This window comes from Macrotis lagotis, chromosome 1 (genome assembly GCF_037893015.1).
Source record: "Macrotis lagotis isolate mMagLag1 chromosome 1, bilby.v1.9.chrom.fasta, whole genome shotgun sequence".
Lineage (NCBI taxonomy): Eukaryota > Metazoa > Chordata > Mammalia > Peramelemorphia > Peramelidae > Macrotis > Macrotis lagotis.
In genome coordinates, this window is record NC_133658.1 from 693,569,507 (window position 1) to 693,593,368 (window position 23,862).

Below are 23,862 nucleotides of genomic sequence, written 5' to 3' on the forward strand. Positions count from 1 at the left end.
AAAAAAAATCACATAACATAAAAAGACTACTGAATCAAACGCAAATTTGTTTCAAATACTAGTTCCAACACTCCTGTTTTTGTGAAATTTGCCTTGAGATCTTTAATAACGTTAAAAGGTCAGAACTTACATCTTTATCCAAACTAAATTTGGCACCTTCATCACTGCAGGTATATAAAACAACAGTTCAGGGTTCATTTAGTGCAGTAAATACAAATTACTCACAAATTTGTTTTCTCGCAAATAGTTTTCCCTCAAATTTTTTGTGGTTATTATGGGGTTTTTTTATTTTGGGGGGGGGGGTTGCAAGGTAGTGGGGTTAAGTGGTTCGCCCAAGGCCACACAGCTAGATAATTATTAAGTGTCTGAGAATAGATTTGAACTCAGGTACTCCTGACTCCAGGTCAGGTGCTCTATCCACTGCACCACCTAGCTGCCCCACCTCAAATTTTTTGTAAAGCTTGATGATGGGAAAAGTAAACCAGTTCAAAAAAGGTGTCCTTCAACCCATTGCCACAAGAAAGTTGTAATAGTAATGAATAAATACAATGAAAAAGTAAACAATTTTCCTTCCCTCCAGAAATGTACAAAAAAAAAAAAAAAAAAACACTGATCCATGAACAACAGGGAAGGAGATTGGGACCAGTGGTAGATGCCATTCATAAGGTTTGCTGTCTTGAGAGGAGGAAGAGGGAAGGCCCCTGGGGGTGATTGTAAACATACCTGGGAAGTCCCTGGGACCAGTCAGATACTGAAGCACTCAACCCAGGATACACCCCAGAGTTCCAGAGTCCCTAGTATTAAGTCCAGAATCTAGAAAAACCAACATTTCAAAACCTAAAGATACAGGAGGGTTGAGTGCTCTGGGTAGGAGATCAGTATAGAAGCCTAGGGAACTCATGGCTGACAATCCCAGGAAAAACAGAATCAGATGTCAGGAAAAAAAGCCCCAAATCAGGAACAAAAACTGCAAGGATTTCTGGACCAAAAACATCAACCTAAGGTCACTGTACACCCAGATATTTCTAAAAAAAGAGAATCTGTAATTAGAAAAAGAGACAAATGAAAAAAAGAAGAATATAAATATTAACTAGAAGAAATGAAGAAATTAAAAAGAGAAATAAAATAAAAATTCTGGGAGAATTAAGAGAATAAATAACTTACAAGAGAAAGTATTAAAATTTACCCAAGTATCAGTACCCTGAAAACTGGAATAGATTAAAGAGAAAGCAGTGACTCCTTGAGACAGCAAGAACAATTAGTACAAAATCAAAGAACTGAAAAAATATAATAAAAGAATGATGATATAAAAAGGAATAGACTTGGAAAAGAGATCAAGATAACCTAGAAATCATTTTGGACTGTAAAAAATCATGCCAAAAAAAAAAAGCTTGGATACCATATTATAAGTAATCAAAAAATGAAACTGGCCAGATCTTACAGAATCACAGGGCAAAGTAAATATAGAAAGAATGAACTAATAATTTCCTGAGAAATCCTAAAACAAAAAGTCCCAGAAATTTCACAGATAAAATCCAGAGTTAACATAACTTTCTTCTACAAAAATGTACTGCAAGCAACCAAAAAAACAAAATTCAAATAACAACAAACTATAAACAAGATCATATAAGATTATATTAAGTACCTTTAATTTAAGATCAGTAGCAAACATTCCCATCATTATAAAGGCATAAGGTCTAGAAAATAATGCTCATGCTCCAGAAAATGATGAAGTCAAAGTTGTTCTGAGCTTATTCTGAATGCTACTAAAAGTCTAAACCTGAAAATGTCAGCTTTCAAATATAAGAGGTAGACCCTATAAGAAAGCAAGCAAACAAGGTTCAATTATCAGCTTTAACTTCTGCTATCCTCTTTTGTTTCTTTAAGTCTAGCAAAGTGGACTTGATAGCAAATCAGTAATAGAAAGTATATGTGAAAAGAGTACAGTGAATAAGGGATAAGAAGAATTCAAACAGAAAGGTTAGAGATTGAGGGATAAAGCTAGAAAGACTATGGTAGCCTCAGACACTTAACAGCCACTTAACCCTGCTTGCCTTGCAAAAAAAAAAAAAAAACAACTAAAAAAAACCCCCCAAAAAAAGAAAGACTATGGTAGGTAAATTTAAAAAGTCAACATAATATAGAAAAAGAAAAACAGTTCTAGAAGGCAAGGAGAAAATTGTATGGTGGAATGGGAAAGGGAAGGAGAAGAAACAATGTGTACAAATCCAAAGAGCACTGGGCTCAGCAGGCAAAAGATTTCAGTTTGAACATTTCCCGGATGTGGAATCCTGGGCAAATACTTGAACTCTCTAAGTCTATGTCATGATTGGTGAAATAAACAAAATGCTTATATAACCTACAGTTTGGAGTAGAATAAAGAATTCTAGGATCATACAATTAGAACTAAGAAAGGGTCTCATGAAATCATCTAGACAATCGATTATCTTCATTTCAGAGGGGAAAAAAAAGAAACTACAGCTAAGAGAGCTTAAGTGATTTGGCAAAGACCACAGAGCTAATGAGTCTAAGAAAACAAGTTTTTTTTAGTACAACTGCTACTACACCAGTGGTAGCTTACTATAATTACCAAAGTATAAAAGTAGAATTTACGGTAACAACAAAATGGGCACAAAATGTGACTTTACCTTGTAGTTCACTTTTAATAAGGCAACTTTCCATCATATACAATAGAACAGTGACCATGATATCCAGTAATTGGCATTCTTCTGTTACTTGTCTTGCAAGTTCCTCATTGCTGAAAAGCTGAACACTAATATGCACAATTCTGTTAGACATTGTGTCTGATTCATGACTTTTCTTCAATGTTTTCATAATAAAAGCATAATGCTGGACAAAGGTTTTCGTAAAAGCAATCTGAAAAAAAAAAGGATTAGTTTATGTTTTTTAATTTTAAAAAATAATTCCCAGCACATGTTTAGTCATTATTGTAATATGTAAAAATGTTCCAAAGTTGTTAAAACTGAAAAACAGATATTTTAAAATTAAAGTCTGAGCAACTGCTACTACTGTATTTTATGAGGTTGAGATACTACTTATTTTTGGTCAAAAAATTATTGCAATGATATGCAACAGAATACATTTTTGCCATCTACTATATAAACAAGAGAAATTCAATCTGATATATCATTCAAAAGCAGCAGTTGTATAGTTTAATTCAGCAGTACAGAGGGTCAATTTGATCACTCTTAAAAAAAGCTACTTTCCTTTCATCTGAGAGTAAGCCATCAATTTTTAAAAATATACTGTAAAATTGCCTGCATGCTATCTGTGCTTTTCCTATTTCAAATCTTACCTATTTCACATAGTTGAAGAGACATAGAAAAGAATGGGACTACCATATTAAGGTTCATTTCCCTAAAGAATATAAATATTCTATAAAATAAGAACTACAAGATATCAGCTTTCATAATTAATTTATTTTCATATATTGTTGTTCAATCGTTCAGTCATGTCCAAAGCTTCATGACTCTTTGCATCATTTTCATATACCTTGGTACTTAATATTTTACTCCAAAGGAGGTTATTTCACAGTATCATGATGATCTCAAGTCTTAAGTATTTAATATGAATATTTAAATAAACAAACAAAAATATAACAAATGCTATAAAGAAATTTTTGACAGCAAGTATTAATTTAAAAGGTCACATTTTTGTTTTGTATTTACTATACAATCAATTCACAACTACCTTAGCTAATGGCTAAGCATTAATTCATACAATTATAATTCATCATATACAATTAAAATTCATCAAACACCTACACTAAATTGGTTTGGGCAAAGCTTCCACAGCAGAAATATATACCAAGGAAGCCACAATTTAGTCCCCACAACGAAGTAAAAATTAGATATTGAAAATGTTCTGAAATACATCCTCTCCTTACCCCCCACCCCCCAAAAAAGATCCCCTATACCAGTTCTTCAGGAGCTGATAAGACAGGAAACAGGAGTTCAATGTTCATCAAAATTCTCTTTTTAGAATTACACTACAATATACAATATACTGTGAATGAATACTCAGTTTCCAAATGTATCTTATCCATAAAGTAATGCCTACCAAAGTTATGGGATTCAAGTTCCTTTATCATATCTCTGACAGAAATGAAAGAATTAAGATTTTATTTTTCACAAGCGAAAAGAAAACTTTGTTTAACTGAACTCAGCAACATTAATTTAATCCTGAATTCATATAAGGCAATTGCTTAAGTTTTCTGTACAATCTATTATATAAATTTTTAGAAATCACTTTTGTAATTTAAAAAAATTTTTATAAGAATAGTAAATGAACAACACATGAAAAAAATGAGCTATTCCTTCTAAAACAAACAGGAATAACAAAAACTATTCCTTTATAAAAATCCCTCAGAATATCAACTTTACTTTGAGCTTATTTCTAAATAAATAAAAGCTATTAATAGCATTTTTAATATCACAAATCAGTATTTTCAGCTATGTATATATAAAATGTGACTTAAAACAATGACTAAAATATATAAAATGAGCCCATTCACATAATTAAAAATGCAATATAATCAAATCTCATTTATACAGGAGCCTATCTAATTTATCAAATAAAATAGTACCTTTGTTTTAATCCTTCTTCCTCCCCCTCCCAATGCTATCTACCAATGACTATTATTTATCAATATATTCACCAGGTAACATAATAGACAAAAGAAAACGGTTTGTTTAATAACTCAACTAAAACATTTAGTGGAATAGGATTAAGTTATTGCTTAAAATGACATTTTGATTTCATCTTAGAATTTTTATTATCCATGCCATCTTTGAATCCTACTACCATGGATAATCAAGAATTTATTATTATCTCATCTTTCATAACACTGTTCCCCCTAAGAATAAAGTGACCTTGAATACTAAAAGGACCTCAATATGCTATAACTAACTGATAAAACATTTAAGAAACCAGGAAAAACTGAAACAAGTAGAAAAAAGTAGAATAGAATAAATAGAAAAGAAAAATATGTGATCTAAAAATATAAAGATAATTTACTGTCAAACCCAATGGTATAATGAGAGAATGATATAATCACTTCTCTAAACATAAATGAACTAATGGATCTCTTCAAATAAATAACATTTTTCCTAAACAATGTCAATTTCTAGAACAATTTTCCCTATTATATAAGCTGATTTAAGAGAGTATGATTCAAGTAAACTCTATGAAAGTTAATCTGAGGCAAATAATTTACATATAATCATAATAGTTGAAGCAGTTCTTACATAGCATTCTGCTTCACATTTCTATTCATCTGTTTTTTCCCACATACCACAGCAGCTACTTTTCTAAATTTTCCTTTTCTTGCTTTTTCTTTTATAAGGTACTAGCTAAAAAATCATTTATTATTTCACCTGTAGGATCTACAACAACTCAACAGCATGCACCACAAACATTACATTGGCACCCAAAACGTTTTATATATTTCATCTATATCCGCTGCCAAAGCAGAAGTAATCAATAAAAAGATAGATCTGCATTGCTAGACTTTCAAAATACTAACATGTGATAAGTAATCTCATATTTTCAAAGAGATGAAATCCAACAAGTAGATTTAGATACCCAAGAGAATGTGAAGCGACATGACCATGAAACTAGAGATGAAGTCTTTAAAGATCATCAAAATTAGCAATGCACAGAGGCTCTTCCCAACTTAAAGAGATATTAACTGTATCTCTAGTGCTGTGCTGTATGCAATTTTGATTGCATTCACTATCTCTAAATTAACATGAAATAGAAATTAACATTTGTCCTGTCTTTTAAAGGATGGTTATCATTTGTCATATCTTCAACATAATAAAGTTTTCTCAATGCCTACAATATCATGATAGGTCAGAAATAAATATTAAAAAATGCTTAGCAGTGAAAAGAAAAAGGAGAGGGAGTATAAATTTAGGATGGAAAAAATTAAGATACCTTATAATCTTGATCTGGTAGCATGTTGAGTAAGAAAGTTACCATCTTTTGAGGAAATTCATATTTTATAGTCCAAAATAATAATTCTTCTAGAAAACTTTTATGTTTCAAAACATCCATAATAGATTGATCTGTACAAAAAGGAAAGTTTTTTGCCAGAAAGATTTAGATGGCCCCAAAGCATTTAAACAGCATCACATTAAAATTTACGTCACATTTGAAGTGTTCTATATTAAAATTAATATTACATTATTAAATGCAAAGAATGTCCAAATATCTAAAAATCAGCAATATCCTGTTGGTATATAACAATTAGACACTAACTTTTATAAGCTTCAAATAAAATACATTAATAAAATAAAAATATTGATATCTTATCATAAAAAATAATTTAATATAATTGGAAAACTGTCATTAAATATTATCTGGGACTTGAGAATCAAAACTAAAAGTTCTTCAGAATTATTAGCAAACTGACAAATAACATTCTAAGCTAACTCATAGCATTCAAAATTTTTTTAAAACAAACCAATTTCAAAGATTTAAAAACAGCATGTTACCAATCACCCAAAAGGGGAAAAAAGGTCATTGGTGAAGTCAAGAGACAAATAAAAAAATTTTTCATTAGTTGTATAATCATCCTGAATCACACTAAAATTATAACAAACACCTTGAGTCCTTAAACAACATGCTGAGCAAAAGTTCCTTGAAGCCATTATTTCCTTCATTTATATTTCAGGAAGACTTTCCTTTGGTCTGAATATTTTGCATACTTTTTATCAGTTATTGTTATTTTTAATGCCAGGTAAAACATTATTTAAAAGTTGAAAAAAAACTGAAAAAAGTTCCCCCTCCAAATTAAAAATGTCAAAATTAATTATCACTAACTTTCTCATTAAAGCCCTGATACTTCTTTCACATGCCTTTATTTTATAAGATCTATTTAAATTCTGGTACTTTACACAAAACTTTGCTGAAAGCCTCCCCACATAAATGATTAACTCTACAATTAGAGTCTCCTCTATACCTAAAAGGTGCTGCAAAGAGCTGTTTACATTAATTGTACTGTCTTAGAAAGCTCAATTTTAAGGCTTTATTTAATAGTGCCCTTTCTTGTTTTGTGTTCATGGTTCAGTTTCTATTGTTTTAAAAGTTACTTATTTTTAAAATCCTTTTTTAAAAAAAAATCTATTTTTTGCTTATACTAACAAATACCAGATCAAACTGTTTGTTATTAACAGGCTATAGATGTATATTACATAAATTATTCTCAAAAACTGAGGAAGAAAATATGCTATCAAACTCCATTTTAAGACAGATTATATTAATATCTAAACTATGGAAGGGCAAAGCAAACAAGATCAAGAGCAATTTATCCAAAAATTATTCACTAAGATAAAGTATGTACACCAGATATAGAAGAATAATTCAACATTAAATTTGCGTATTCATATAAAAATACCAAATTATATGATCACAATATAAGGTAAAAAAAACTTTTGCTAAATTACAATAATCATTTCTTCTTTAAAAAATAAACCTGTAAAGCATATGCATAAAAAGGCATTTTAAATTATTTTCAAATATCTAGCCAATCTAAAAATTAGCATTATTCACAACAGAGAATTTTCAGAAGTTGTGTCAATCAATACCAGAACAAAGGTAAGAGTGATCCTTTCCCAGTTCTTAATTTTTTTTTATTTTATTTAAGGCAATGGGTTTAAGTGACTTGCCCAAGATCACACAGCTAGGTAATTATTAATTATCTAAGGTCAAATTTGAACTCAGGTCCTCCTGACTCTAGGGCTGGTGCTCTATGCACTGCACCAACTAGCTGCCCCCAGCTCTAAGTTTTAAAAATGCACAAAGAGAAAGAGAAGAACAAAATGAAAGGCATAAAGGGGATATGAAAGTATCCTTATTTTCTCACAACATTATCATTTCCTTGGAAGAATCCTAAAGAACCACCCAAGAAGTTGAGATAATTAATAGCTATAAAAAAACTCCACAAAAATCAACAGTATTTTTGCAGAGCAAATAAAATTTGCAAGGAGAAGCAATATAAGAAAAGCTAACCTACCAAAGCATGATGAAGACCTACATAGAAACAATTCTAAAATAATCCTCAAAATACCCAGAGTGAATTATGTAACTATAGGGGTATTTAGAACTCATGCCTGATCCATGATAATTGTAATAAAGATTACATCATCTAAAATAATTTCAAGATTTAACACTACAGTAATCCAACTACCAAATAGACACATAGCAGATTAAGGAAAAATAACAAGATTCATCTGAAGAAAAAAGATATAAAAGATATTAAGGAAAAATAATGACAATAAGTAGAAATAAAAGAGAATTGCAATTTCAAAATTTATAACATGAAGTAATCAGCAAAAATATTCAGTGCTGATTTAAAAGTATACTGATCCATGAAACAGACTAGATAAGAAGCAGAAACAAATGAACTGAATCATCTACTTTTTTTAATACATTCAATAGCATGAATTATTTGAAAGAATTATTAATAAAACTAGAATGGTGTCTGAAAAAATAAAAGTTAAGGCAACATCTTAGGAACATCCTGCAATAAACTCAAGATGAACACATGACCTGAATGTTAATACACATAAAAACTGAGGCCAATCAGATCAACTACCGAGATCAACTACAGCTCTATTAGCTAACTTGGGTGAATTACAAACCAAGTAAGGAATAGAAGTGGCGACAAAAGTTAAAATGGATTATTTTTGCTTGCATGTAACTGAAAAGTTTTATCATGAACGAAAGTAAAGCTAAACTTTAGATGTTTTGTCCATCATTCTGGAAAAAAAGACCATGACATCAGGGAGGTGATGCAATGACAAGCACATGAATTAGATTTGAGTGAGGGGGGCTGTGCTAAGCTGTGCTAAGTAACCAATCTCGATTTCTTCTCCAGAGTCATCTGGATCCAGTGGCCAGATCTGAATCAGGACCACTGGAGATGGCCCTAGATGTCAGGAAGTGATGTCAGGAAGTCAGGGTTAATTGACTTGCCCAAGGTCACACAGCTCAAGTGTCTGAGGCTGGATTCAAACTCCCATCCTCCTGACTCCAAGGCCAGTATTGTATCCACTGAGTCATCTAACAGCCATAAAAGTTAAACTAAAATAAAAAAGGAAGCAATCCACTGGAAAACAATTTTTGTATCAAATCTTTGATAAGGGTCTGATATACAAACAAATAAAATGGCTACCATTTATAAAGAGTTGAAGTTAAAGTTAAAGCCCACTTTACAAATATTATCTCATTTTAACCTCACAGCAACCCTGGGAGGCATGTGTCACAGCAACCCTTGGGAGGCAGACAGCAGTTAAGTAATTTACCCAGAATCATACAGCTAGTAATTATCTGGAGCCAAATTTTAACCCAGGTCTTCCAGGTGAAGCACTTTATACACTCACCTAGATACTTGATATTCACAAGATATATGGGCAAAGAACAATATATAATATTAAAAACCATAAATATTTCCCTAATGGATAACTAATCAAAAAAATAACAAAAAAGTTTACAAAATAAAAATTGTCAACTATTAATAACCATTTATAAGAACATTCAAAGACCATTAATAATAAGAGAATTCAAATCACAACAATTGAGAGCTTTTACCTCACACTTAACCAAGAAGCCACTGGGAATGCTAGTATTAAAAGGCTTGTGGACCATTTGCACAACCATATACTGCAACAACCAGTCTGGAAAGTAATTTGGAATTAAAAGTGAAAAAGTGACTAAAATGTTCATATCTTTTGGTTTAGTGATGTTACTGATGGGTTTAAATACTAAGGTGGTCAAAAATATAAAAAAAAAACCTTATGAATACTAAAATACACAAGGAATATTTTTTTTGAAGTAGCAAAGAATTGGAAACAAGGTAGATGATCACTGACTGGAAAAAACTAGACAAACTGTAGTATATGTGCCATCTGCCAACCAGCATCTTCACGTGAGAAGACCTCAGACTATTGGTGAGCTAGCTGCCTTAAGCCGTTATCTCCTTTCCAACACATGTCCCCTGAGGGGCAGCTACTACAAGTCAGTCTGGGCATCTATCAACTGCACCACAGTATCCACTTCAACTGTTGCCAAAACAATCTCTCATTTGGCATGAGTAAAACTCCAGTACAAAGAAAAGCAATCACTTCCAGTTAAGATGGTGGAGTGAAACTAAGATCAATGATAAACTCTTCTGGATATCCCTCAGAACAGACATTAATCAAGCTTCTTAACAGATTTAGGAGCAACAGAAAACACCAAAGATCAAAGTGAAATAGTTTTCAGCAAAGTCTGTCATGGGGAAGCCTGGCTGTACCTAGGAAATAGAGCAAAGACAACTGGGTCTCACCAAGGCAGGTGAGGTAGTAGGACTAACCTGAGATTCTGAGCTGTGGGAGTGGAGACTTTGGAGTTAGAACTTTGGTGCACAGTGGGAAAGCTCCAGTGCAACTACCCTGGACACCAATCAGCTAGCATAGCTCGATAGTCTGACCCAGATGGCAAGCCCCTGGCATTACCCCCCCAAGGGTCTAGCATTTCTGCACAAACAACTCAGATCCAGTCCCAAGTATTTCCTTGTCCACCAAGGAAGGAGGGTTCAATGTGGGGCTACCTACAGACAGCCTAGAGACTGCCCCAAACACTCCTGAGTGGAATAAAGTCTGAGATTTCTTCAGTAAAATATTATAGATTGAATTTGGTTAACTATGTGCCCCTCCTCCCTGGACAAAGCAAACTTATGGGATATTGTTGAAGAGTCAACTGACCTCACCTTATCTGTTGATGTCCAGGGAATCATTCAATTACTAGGGCTAAAGAGATAATCTGGTTTTGGTTTGAATTTTATGCTCTTTTCCCTAGATTAGCTTGCCAGTCTAGATTGTAAAACCACATTCCTCATTAACAGGGTGGGTGAGGGGTGGGAATCCAGTTAGGATAAATGTGATTCTTGGGCCTTTTGCTTTTGCCTCAGTCTCTCTAATTGAATAGTTTTCTTTTCATACCTTGAGAGATCTCCGAAATTTATTTAAGTGGCATTTGTCCCACACACTCCCTATGTTCCCAACAGCCAGGGATTGGACAGTGGACATCCTCAGTTTGAACAATTCAGAGAGCCCCTGTGTTCCTTGCCAATGTGTCCTCTGAGCAAGGCTCTGGAGTTCCCAACATCCCAACAGTCTCTGCCAGTAAGCAAGTCTCTAAGATTCTCAATACCTAAGGTCTGGGAGCAAGACCCTCCCCCAATGCAAGAACCTGGGAATAGATAACAAATCTCAAAATGAATAAGAAAGGGAAGAGAAAAGGACAATTCACTGAAAGTTAACTTAAGAGATAAAGATGGGCAAAACTCAAACTCAGAAAAGGAGAGCAAAAGAGAATTTACCTACAAAGGAGGAAGGAGAATATGAATTGGTCTCCAACCCAGAAAGGATATTAAAAAAATCAAATGGAAAAAATTAGGAAAAACTACAAGAGAAAATTAACATCTTGCAGTAAAAACTGACAGAAGAAAACAAATGCTTTAAAAACACAGTTGAGGGGCAGCTAGGTGGCGTAGTGGATAAAGCACCGGCCCTGGAGTCAGGAGTACCTGGGTTCAAATCCGGTCTCAGACACTTAATAATTACCTAGCTGTGTGGCCTTGGCCAAGCCACTTAACCTGGTTTGCCTTGCAAAAAAAAAAAAAAACCCTTAAAAAAACAGTTGAGTAACTGAAAAAAGGTAACAGTTTCTTTAAGAATAGAACTGACAGAAGATATATCTTTAAATGTTTACATGAATAAATTAGAGAAAGAGGAAATCAATGAACTAAATATACAACTAAAAAAATTAGAGAAAGAACAAATTAAAAAACCCCACAACACTTCTCACACAAATAAAATCAGATTTAAATAACTGGGCAAATATCAACTGCTCCTGGATAACCCGAGCCAATATAATAAAAATGACAATTCTACCAAAATTAAACTACTTGATGAGTACCCTACCAATCAAAATTCCAAAAAAATTACTTTAATAAGTTAGAAAAAAATTTAAGTAAATTCATATGGAGAATAAAAAGTCAACAATTTCCAGGGATTTAATGGAAAAAAAGTGCAAAAGGTGACTTAGCCCTACCAGATCTAAAATTATATTATAAAGCATTAAGTCATCAAAATTTCTGGTATTGGCTAAGAAATAGAATGGTGGATCAGTGGAATAGAATAGGTACAATAGCAGGAAATGATTATAGTAATCTACTATTCAATAAACCGAAAGAGTCCAGCTATTGGGATAAAAACTCTCTTCAATAAAAACTGTTGGGAAAATTGGATTAGATGGATACGAGATTTAGACATAAAAAACAATATTATGAGCAAACTAGAAGATCAAGGAGTAGTTTATGACCAAGGAAGAGATGGAGAACATCATTAAAAACTAGATAATTTTGATTATATTAAATTAAAAGGCTTTTGCACAGACAAAACCACTGTAAAAAGTTCAAAAGAAATGTAGTAAATTGGGAGACAATTTTTACAACTAGTTATTTCTGACAAAGGACTTATCTCAAAAAATATACGGAGAACTGAGTCAAATTTAAAAAAAAAAAAGACAAGCCATTCCCCAATAGACAAATGGTCAAAGGATATGCAAAGATAATTTATAGATGAAGAAATCAAAGAAATCCATAGTCATATGAAAAACTGCTCTAAATGACTACTTATTAGAGAAATGAAAATTAAAGCATCTCTGAGGTACCACCTCAAAACATCTCAGACTGGCCAATATGACCAGAAAGGACAATGATTCAATGTTGGAAGGGTTGTGGGAAATCTGGGACACTAATGCACTGTTGGTGGAACTCTGTGTGAACTCATCCAGCCTTTCTGGAGAGCAATTTGGAATCATGCCCAAAGGGCAACAAAAATGTGCATACCCTTTGATCCAGACTCCACTACTGGGTCTATACCCTGAAGAGATGATGAAAAAGGGTAAAAACATCACTTGTACAAAAATATTCATAGCAAAGAATTGGAAATCAAATAAATGTCCTTCAATTGGGGAATGACTTAGCAAACTGTGGTATATGTATGTCATGGAACACTATTGTTCCATTAGAAACCAGGAGGGATGGGAATTCAGAGAAGCTTGGAGGGACTGGCATGAACTGATGCTGAGAGAGACTGAGCAGAACCAGAAGAACATTGTACGCACTAACAGCAACATGGGAGTGATGATCAACCTTAATGGACTTGCTCATACCAACAGGGCAGCAATCAGGCACAAATCTGGGATATTTATGACTGAGAATGCCATCTGTAACCAGAGAAAGAATTGTGGAGTTTGAACAAAAGACCAAAGACTACTACCTTTAATTAAAAAAAGGTTATCTTATTATATAATTCTGCTATATCTCATACTTTATGTTTCTTCCTTAAGGATATGATTTCTCTTTCATCACATTCAATTTAGATCAATGTATACCATGGAAACAATGCAAATACTAACAGGATGCCTTCTGGGGGGGGGGGGGGGAAGCAAGATCAGGGTAAAAATTGTAAAATTCAAAATAAATAAAATCTTTCTAAAAAAAAAAGAAAATGAAAATTTTCATACCTGGTCAAACACTTCACATCCCAGTGGCTCTAAACTCACAGATCATTATTCAAAACCCTCTCTACTCAACCACCTGATTCCTCATTCCCATTCCCCTTCTACTCCAAAGTTTCATCCTATTTCCCCTCAGCACTTCTACAGTGCCCTCATCTTAAATCTATTTTTCCCCCACTCCTTCCATCTACTTGTTCTTACTGAAACCTGACTTTCCCTTAATGATACAGCCTCCCAGCCTACCCTTTCCAGTACAATCCGCACTCTCACTTGTTTCCCTCAGCTCACTGATCAAGGGTGGGCATTAGAATAACCCTTGCTTCCAAGTTTCCCCTTTTCCTCCATTATTCAATAACCTCTCTTCCTTTGAGGTTAATGCTATTTATATCTTCCACCTGTTGAATATCCTGTAGCTACTGTCTACAGACCACAAGTCAATGCCCTTCCTTCCTCAATGAGTTCAATACTTGGATCACCATTTTTCTCTCCTCCTCCACTCCTGCCTTGCTACTAGGGGAAAACACACATACTGATTCTCCTTCAAATACTCTAACCACTCAGTGCCTTATTCACCTCCCATGAGCCACACCCACCTCAGTTGTGCACAAATTTGATCAATTCATCCACAAACACCTTCATCCAATAATAATCTACTCATTTTCAGCTCTCCCTCTACTACATAATACTACTTTCTACTATGACTTCCAGTCCTTTGACCCTTCAATTCCCTTGAAGGTCGTCTCCCCTGCACTAAACCATTCTCTCATCTTTGCACCATCCTGACTCCTTGGTGAAACACTGTCCTCTTCTCTTGGATCCCAAGTCCCTTTATCATATTGTCCATTTCACCCAAATAAGTCTCAGCCTTAGCTCACTCTCACCATGCATTGCCTTGCTGCCTAAAACACATCCATTTGAAAGAGACTGGAGAAAATCATGTAAACATTCTGACTGGGCTCACTATAAATTTATGTTACAGAACCTCAACTGGGCCCTAATTGCAGCGAGGCAATATTTCTCTTATCAAGTCACTATCCCAATTTCCACAAAGGTCTTCCAAACCTTTCATCCCTGTAACCTCTTATGTCTCCATCTCGTCCCACTCTCAGCCAAGAATTTAACCTCATATTTTACAGAAAAAAATGAGACCACTTTCCATCAATATCTTATACTCCCCTCTTCCTCATCTCCTATCACTTTGGCATTTTCTATCACTATCTCCCCCTTCACCCCTATCTCAGATAATGAAACGGCCTTAATCCTTAACAAAACTGATCCCTACTCAAGTGATCCTATTCCATCCCATGTACTCCAGTTTGTCTTCTCTGTCATAGGCACACATTTAATTTTTATCTATTAAGTCATTTCCTACTCCCTATGATGCAAGAAATCAAAGGCAATGTGAACATTGTAATTGTTAACAAATTTTTTAGAGGAAAAATATCTTCATGTAGGAGAGATTTAAATGTTAAATGTCTAGTTTAAAATGCTACCAGGGCTCCCTTAGCTGCATAGACTCTAATGAGATGTAAAATGACTCCTATAGTTCAAAGTAATTCCATAGTTAAATGTAAATTCGCCAAGATAAGAATAACTACAGCTCATTCCCCCCTCCTCCAGTTTCCAATCTTTACCTGACCTCAGTCATGTAGAGAGGAAGGGATTTTCCCCACTATGCCCAAATTCTGCAGAGGAAATAGGTAAGACTATAAAAGTCTGGCCTAAGTAATCCTCAAGTCAAGGACTTCTTTGAGAAGAAGCCAAGTCTTCAGACTGCTTCCCTATCTCTCTTTTTCCCTCAGGCACCTAGCCTAGGTTTTACACTTCCAAATATCTTAATCACCCGTCACCAAGCAGTTTATAGTCCCCCTATAGGAGAAAAGTTTCAATCTGTAAATTTGGCAGACTTGTATAATAAATCCTGAGCTGTTTTGAAACTCCAGGGCTAAAAGTGAATTCATTCACTTTCACCAACTCTCAATCTTAAATGGTCCACATTCTCCTCTAAACTGAAAAAATTCCACTTCATCCTTCTATCCCTGAAAACTTATTCTACATCTCTTCTGCTCTTTTTAGCTAAAGTCTTTGAAAAAGTTAACTACAAACAGGTTCCTCTACTTTATCTCTTCTCACTATCTTCTTCATCTCTTACAATTTGGCTTTTTCCCTATTAGAATCTCACTGAAATTGTTTTTTTCCAAAGTTACTAAGGTTCTCTTGGTTACCCCAATCCAATAGTTTTTTTCCTCATTCCTCATTCCCCTTGACTTCTCTACATATTTTAACACTGTCACTCTCTCCAACTTGATATTCTCTTCTCTCCAGGTTTTCAGAATACAAATCTCTCTTTTCCTTCTACCTTTCTATCTCCTTTGCCAAATCTTTTTCTCATCTAACCATTGATTAGAAGATATCCTGTAGAATTCTTTGGTCTTTTTCTCTCCCCCCCCCCCACCCCATACTACTGGTGATCTGATCTGTTCCTATAAATTTAATTACCATCTCAAAATTGATTATTTCTTAAACCTCACCTTTCCTGTTACATTCTTTCTGCTTACCTCTAATCTAGCATTTCCAACCACCTTTTAGACATCTTGAAATGGATGTCCAATTGATATCCTAAACCCAACATGTCCAACAAAACTCATTATTATTACATTAAAACTCACTCCTACTCCTACTTTCCCTATTACTTTAGAGAGCAATCTTCAAGTCCCCCAGGTTCACAAACCAGGAGTCATTTCAAATTCTTCATTCTCTGACCTATATTCCAGTCATTGCCAAAACCATCTGTCAAGACCATTTTTGTTACATCTCTTGAATATGCCCCACTCAGGAGCAACTAGGTGGCTCAATGGATAGAGCACTGGCCCTTGAAGCAGGTGGACCAGAGTTCAAATCCTGCCTCAGAGACTTAATTGCCTAGCTGTGTGACCTTGGGCAAGTACTCACTTAACCCCATCACCTTAAATAAAATTTTTTTTAAAAAAAAAAAGAATATGTCCCCCTCCTCTCCTCTGGAACTCCCACTCTTCTCATTCAGGTCCTCATCACCTGATATTTGAATTACTGCAATAGCCTAAGTCAAGTCTCCCCACTCCACTCTATCTTCCATTTAGATAGCAAAGTTATTTTTCCTAAAATATAGCTCTCTACTGTCATCTCATTAAATTCTAATGACTTAGGGGGCGGCTAGGTGGCGTAGTGGATAGAGCACTGGCCTTGGAGTCAGGAGTACCTGAGTTCAAATCTGACCTGAGACACTTAATAATTACCTAGCCATGTGGCCTTGGGCAAGCCACTTAACTCCCTTGCCTTGCAAAAACTAAAAAAAGAAAAAAAAGAAAAAAATTCTAATGACTTTCAACTGTCCTCAGACAAAAAGAAATTCACTGTTTGGCATTCAAAGCTTTTCATAACTTTAGTACTCTTTAATTTTCCAGTCTTCTAATACCTTAATACCAGAAATAAACATACTCTTTGATCCAGTGACAGTGGCCTCCAGGCTTTTCCACACAAAAGATACTCCAATATCTCTCATTTTCTCTAGTTGTCTCTTAAACTAGGAAAGCTCTCTCTCCTCCATCCTGACTACTGATACCCCCCCAACTTCCTTTAAGTTTCAACTAAAATCCTAACTTCTACAGGAAATCAAAAATGTATTCTATCTATTGCCTTGTATAAATGTATTTGCATATTTCCTCTTCCACTTGATTGCAAGCTCCTTGAAGGGATTGTCTTTTGACTTTTTTTTTGTATTCCCCAGTTCCTTGCACATAGTAAAGACTTGATAAATGCTTAGTGAATTGAAATGCTTATTCAGTTTTAAGAAACAATGAATACACAGCCTGAGGAGAAACACAATGACCCATATGAACAGAGGTAAAGTAAAATAGAACTAGGCAAACAATAAAAAAAATTAATAATGCAATGCAAATGATCTTTTTTTAAAACCCAAATTTAATGTTAAGAAATTTTAATGACCAAACTTGTTTCTAAAGAGGAGATATGAAAATGGAATTCCTCTCCTTTTATTTGCAGAGAATATAGATGTGGAAAACTGAAATACAATGTCTGACATTTTTGACATTTTTGCTGATTTTTTCCTTTTTCATTCATTGTTATAAGGAATAGCTTTCAAAGAGATCAAGGAAGAAGAAGGGAAGAAGGCTATATTAGAAACTTTAAGTGGTGAAATGTAGTAGAATACACATAATCCTGGTACTGGGGAGACTGAGACTGGTGGAATACTGGAATTTTGAAGCTACAATGAGCAAAGTCAAGCAGATGCCTGCATTGTTTGGCACCAATGCCAAGACAAGCAGCCACTAGGTTTCCTACAAAGGGAAAATCAGTCAAACCATTCCAGGTCAGAAGTGATGCAGATCCAAGTGTTTGTGCCAATCTGCAATGGAGCAAGGTTCAAGAGTATCTACTGCAATTCCAGCCTGAACAAGTTAGGGAGTTTGAGAAAGAAAAGGAAGACACAGTCAATAAACGCCTATCAAATACCTACTAGGTTTCAGTTCCTGAGTTAATCACTGGATATACAAAAAAAAGGCAAAAGACAGCTCCTGCACTGAATGAATTCATAGACTAATGGAGGAGACAACATGTAAACAATTATGTACAATAAGCTGGAATCAATCAACAGAGGCAAAGTGCTAGAAATAAGAAGGTGGGATTTTAGCAGTACTTGAAAGAAGCCAGGAGGCAGTGATATCACTGGATCACAAAGTATATGAGAGAAATTAAGATGTAAAAAGATTTGATGTGGGGAGAGGTTATAAATGGCTTTGAAGAGAAAACAAAATTATCTCAAAGGTGATAAGGAATGCTGGAATTTACTGAGAAGGTGAGCTAAACCTAAGCTTGTAGGAAGAAGAAATCAGACAACAAAATTGATCTGGGAGCTGAGAGATAGTAAGGAGTCAAGGATCACATCTAGATTCTAGAGAATGCTGGTGTGCCCCTTAAAAGGAAGTTCAGAAGGAGAGCAAAAATGAATTTTGGACATTTTGAGTGAAAACTATCTTTTTCTACCTAGAATAGGCAGTTGAAGATGTAAAACAAGATCAAGAAGAGATGTTAGAAGTGGAAAAGTGATCTGAGAATATCAGCATAGATGATAATTTAATATAAAAAATTGATCATCTCATCAGCTCCATGACAGGTAATGAGATGATCAAGTGAAATAGTATAGAGTGAAGAAGAGAAGATCAAGGACAGAGACCTATGAGATACCTACCCTAAGTGGAATAGCCTGGATCCACCAAAGGAAACTTCAAAGGAGCAAACCAGTAGAAGAATAGTAGTGTCATAAAAACCTAAAGAAAAGAGAGTATCAAGGCAATCGACAGTGTCAAAGGCTACAGAAAAGTCAAGAAAGAAGAGGACTGAGAAAAGACCTTTAGATTTAGAAATTTAGAGATAATCGGTACCTTTGGTAAGAACAATTTTAGTTGAATGATAAATTCTGCAGTCAAATTGTAGAGACAATAGAATGAGAAGAAAGAAAATAGAGGTAACTATAGAGGAGGTTCATATCAAGAAGTTTAATGATATTAGGAAGAAGGCTATAAGATAATAGCAAGATAGCAAGAGGGATAGATGTGTCTAGTAGGGGCTTTTTGAGATGGGGAAGATGGGCACATTTGTAGGCAGAAAAGAAACTGCCAGTATATAGGGAAAGATTGAAAATAAGAGTGGGGGGTGATAGAGAAGGCAATCTGTTGGAGAAGATATGATGGCATGAGAGAGCTTGTGAATGTAGAAGGAGATGAACCTTGGCAAGGAGAAGGACCGGCTAATTAGGAAAAACAAGGATCAAGGAAAATAATAAAAAATACAGAAGACATTTAAGGGACAAGAGATGGAGGTGAGAAAAGGGAGGTGTCGTGAAATAACTTCAATTTTTTTCCAGTAAAATATGAGCCAAGGTTTTTAGTTGAAAGGATAGGAGGTATAAAGTCTTGGGAGGTTTAGAAAAACATCCACAGTGAGTACTAAACTAATTATTTACTAAGACAGGGAAATGTAAAAGGAATGTCCTGTCATAGAAAGGGTACAGTTGAGGTTATATAACATAAATTTGCCCTGGACTCTTAAGAGCAGTTTCATGATTCTCTCTGGTTTTGTTCAGTAGCACATATGTAGTAATGAAAGCAGCAGATAGAATTTCGTTGATCCAAGGCAGAAGCATGGCATGGCATGGCATGACCGACGTACAATGAAAGAGAAAGGGAATGAAAAGAAGTACTGGTTATAAAACAGAACTGATTGAACAAAGGGATAAAGAAGGAAAAAGCAAGAGAATATAGCCAGTGAAGAGATGATAGAATAAAAGAACTGGGGATTAAGGGATTGGAGGATTTAGAACTAAAACAGGATTTGGTGTTCTGAGGGACCAGACTGTCATCAAATGAGTCAGGAGAGAAACAGAAAGACAGACAAAGAGACATAGAGGAGAAGGGGAGAAAGAGAAAGGGAGGTAGAAATGAAGGAGACAGAAGGGGGGGGAGAAGGAAAGGAGGGAGGGAGGAGAAGGAAAGGGAGGAGGGAGAAAAAGGAAGGAGAGAAGAAAATATGTATAACAAAAACAAAAATATATCAAAAATTCAAAATAAAATATATAGATTATTAGATATAGTATCTTAATTATAAATCAACAAGAATTTGTTAAGTTCCTATTATATGCCAGGTAGCTTGCTAGATAAAAATGAAACAGTCACAACTCTCAAAAAGTTTACATTCTATTTTATATACTAATATACTTCACATAGTTTGAAAACTTGTACAATCAACTAAATTTACTCTTCATGTGATTTGGAATATATAATATATATAAATATATATATATAATAATGTATATACATATACATATATATAAATATTTTTTCTTTATCAGTTACAGTTTCCACTCAACTTTCAATTGGTAATTGCTTAAGAAATATCTCTGGCTTATGTATAATTGCATCATAAAAGTTTTAATAAATTAGTCTGATATTATTACATGGTCTCTAGAATCTAGTCAAAAAAAATTAACCACATATATTATATGCATGAATATGTCATACTTCTTCTGCAGCTATTTTACAGAGATATCTGACAGATTACCAAAATGATTGAATATAATATGACTGAATACCCTGAATTATATATACAAAAGGAATGATTAAGGGAAAGGAAATTCCCTTCCTCTACATAATTTTTCAATATCTATTACCTAGACCAAAGAAATATGGAAAGAAAAATCTTAGTATTTTTAGTTTTATAGTGGTGGGGGTATACATATATACATATACTTATACATACACATATGTGTGAATATATGTATAATTAGGAAGGGATGTTTTGTTTATTTAGACATACATATAAGCATGTTTTATTTATATAACACATATATTTATGTATGTGTAGTTATTACAAAATGCCAAAGTCTACTGATTTGCACAGCTAAAGATGACAATCACATAAGATATTCTTTCTACATTAAGATTATGAATATTTAGTCTTTCTTTAATGATTACAGCTACCCAGCTAAGGTCAAATTTTTTTTAAACCTGCTTCTTTGTTCTAACATTGCAAAGCAAAAATTCTCCTCAAAATGAACTAAGCAACATCTTTTTTTGCTTGTCATTATGGGATTCCATCTACCTGCTGCTTCACAACCTAACCAAGGATTTCTAGAGTGTGACAACTATGAATTTTGAAAGAACTTCTCTTCCATAGTATATCAGTAGTAATCAGAATAAGGATGATAGGGAGAGACAAGAGACAGAAAACAGAAATGGAACAGAATATAATACTGCAAATTCAGAATATTTAAGGGGGAAAATTCTACAAGGTCACTAAATTGTACCTTTTTGAAAAATAAAAGCCTGAAGGGACAAAATTTAACAGTTAAAATTTTGCTAAAGAACTGTGGTATGTGTATGTCATGGAACACTATTGTTCTATTAGAAAGCAGGAGGGATGGGAATTCAGGGAAGCCTGGAGGGATTTGCATGAAGTGATGCTGAGCAAGATGAGCAGAACCAGAAAAACACTGTGCACCCTAACAGCAACATGGGGGGTGAGGATCAACCTTGACGGACTTGCTCATTCCATCAGTGCAACAATCAGGGACAATTTGGGGCTCTCTGCAATGGAGAATACCCTCTGTATCCAGAGAAACAACTGTGGAGTTTGAACAAAGACCAAGGACTATTACCTTTAATTTAGAAAAGAAAAAAACCTGATATCTTATTTTCCGATCATACTATCTCTTTTACTTTATGTTTCTTCCTTAAGTATATGATTTCTCTCTCATCACATTCAATCTGGATCAATGTTTACCATGGAAACAATGTAAAGACTGGCAAATTGACTTCTGTAGGGGGTGGGGGGAGGGAAGTAAGATTAGGAGAAAAGTTGTAAAACTCAAAATAAATAAAATCTTTAAGAGAAAAAAATTTTGCTATAGAATTTGATTTCATAATACTTTTTTCTAGAAATCTTTCCAGTTTGCCTTATATGTTCACTACATTTTCTTAAAAAGGTTCAACCTAAGAACACAATAATCTCAGTATTTTAAATATAAGACACATTCTCAGATTTTCACATAAAACACTCTATGAATTTAACATTCTTAATTTCTGCATACGAAATGATGACAAGATCAATCAAAATCAAGGAGGAATAAAGTCAAACTGACTGGCAATCACTGTGTAAAACTTCAAGTGGTCTAGTATGTGATTTCACCTATAGGAAAATTATCCTTCCTTATCATTTCTTTAACTAATCAGTTTTAGTAAACTGGTAATTATATATAAACTGTATGCCTCTTTAGAAAAGTTCCTATTTTTAGTCATTTAAGAATAAATTTTTAAAATAGTAATTTCCCATCACTTACATATTGATATGCATTGTGATTCATTTATTTAGTGCTTACTATATGTCAAACACTATCAAAGAGAGGAAAAAAAAATTATGCATGCTTGCCAACCAAGATGCTCACATTTTATTGTCAATGTGTAAGTAATTATGGTACATACTTAAGATAGAAGTATGAATGAAAGGCAACTTAATCGGGAGGGAATTGAAAAGAAGGAGGAAGAAAATAAGACTTTTTTTTTAAGCTTTCTAGAGAAGGGAATATTTGAGCAGAGATTTGAAGGTAACCAGGAAAGGTAGGAGCCAAAAGTTAAAAAAAATATTTATACATAGGGGACAACCAATGCAAAAACAGAGTTGGAAGATGGAACATGAGGTACAAAGAACAAGTTATTCAGTATAATTAGCTCATAAAGGGGAGTTAAATGTAAGAAAACTGATGAGAGGAAAGAAATTTAAGGCATTATGAAGGACTCTAAATGCAAATTGGGAGATTTTATATTTGATCTTGAAATAAATAGGGAATAGTAAGAGTTTAATAAGTAGAAGGGTGACACAGTGGCATCTGTATTTTGGAAAGATCATTTTGAGAGGCAGTTTGACTGTAGTGTAGAAAAACTTGAGGCAGAAAAGTCAATTAGAAGGCCATTGCAACAATCCAGTCAAGTGGCAATGTGAGAAGTATATTGAGAAGAAAGAAAAGGATGTAAACAAGTGTTACAAAGATTAAAAATGACTGTCTCACAACAGATAGCATATGCGAAGATTGGAGGATGATACCACTGCTGTGAACTTGAGTAAGAGGAAGAATAATGGTCTCTTTAACAATAAAAAGAAAGCTAAGAGAATGATCAGGATTCAGTGGGGGAAAAAATAGGTTCTGCTTTGAACTTTTTAAGTTTGAAATGCCTATGAGACAATCAAGCAACCACTAGGGCTAGATCTCTAGATCTCAAAAGCATCTGTTTTGATATGATAAAGAAAGAGGCTTGATGAGAAAAGAGGAAAAATTAACCTAAAAGTAGTCATTTTAAAAGAGGAAAAAACTATATACAGAAGCGATGAATTACAGCACAAATTACAGCATATACTCTATGCCAGGCAATGGGCTAAGTACTTTTCACTATATGTCAGATCCTCACAACAAACTTATGGGACAGGTACTACTATTATCTTCATTTTACAGGTGAGGAAACTGAGGCAAACAGATTAACAAATTAACCCAGACTCACACAGCTAATATTTGAGGCCAGATGTGAACTGAGGTCTTCTGATTCCAAGACCAGCATTCTGTCCACTGTGCTGAAAAAAACTCACAGTGTGAAAAAAATAAAAACAAACAAAAAACCAAAATAAATCAATCAAAAAGGAATTTATTTTAATTGAAATGGAAAT

General features: G+C 34.1%; 1 protein-coding gene across 8 annotated transcripts in view; it reads right to left on the minus strand.

Moving 5' to 3' along the window:
• Nucleotides 1–23,862, minus strand: part of UBR3 (ubiquitin protein ligase E3 component n-recognin 3) — a 291,086-nt gene that overhangs the window by 192,013 nt on the left and 75,211 nt on the right. For all 8 annotated transcript variants that reach the window (XR_012474268.1, XM_074215740.1, XM_074215735.1 and 5 more), the window contains 2 exons: nt 5,959–6,089; nt 2,649–2,877 (listed from right to left, as the gene is read on the minus strand). Coding sequence is in view for 7 of the 8 variants with exons in the window: in XM_074215740.1 (XP_074071841.1) it covers nt 2,649–2,877; nt 5,959–6,089 (360 nt within the window). In the remaining variant the exon portion in view is untranslated. The remainder of the gene's footprint in view (nt 1–2,648; nt 2,878–5,958; nt 6,090–23,862) is intronic.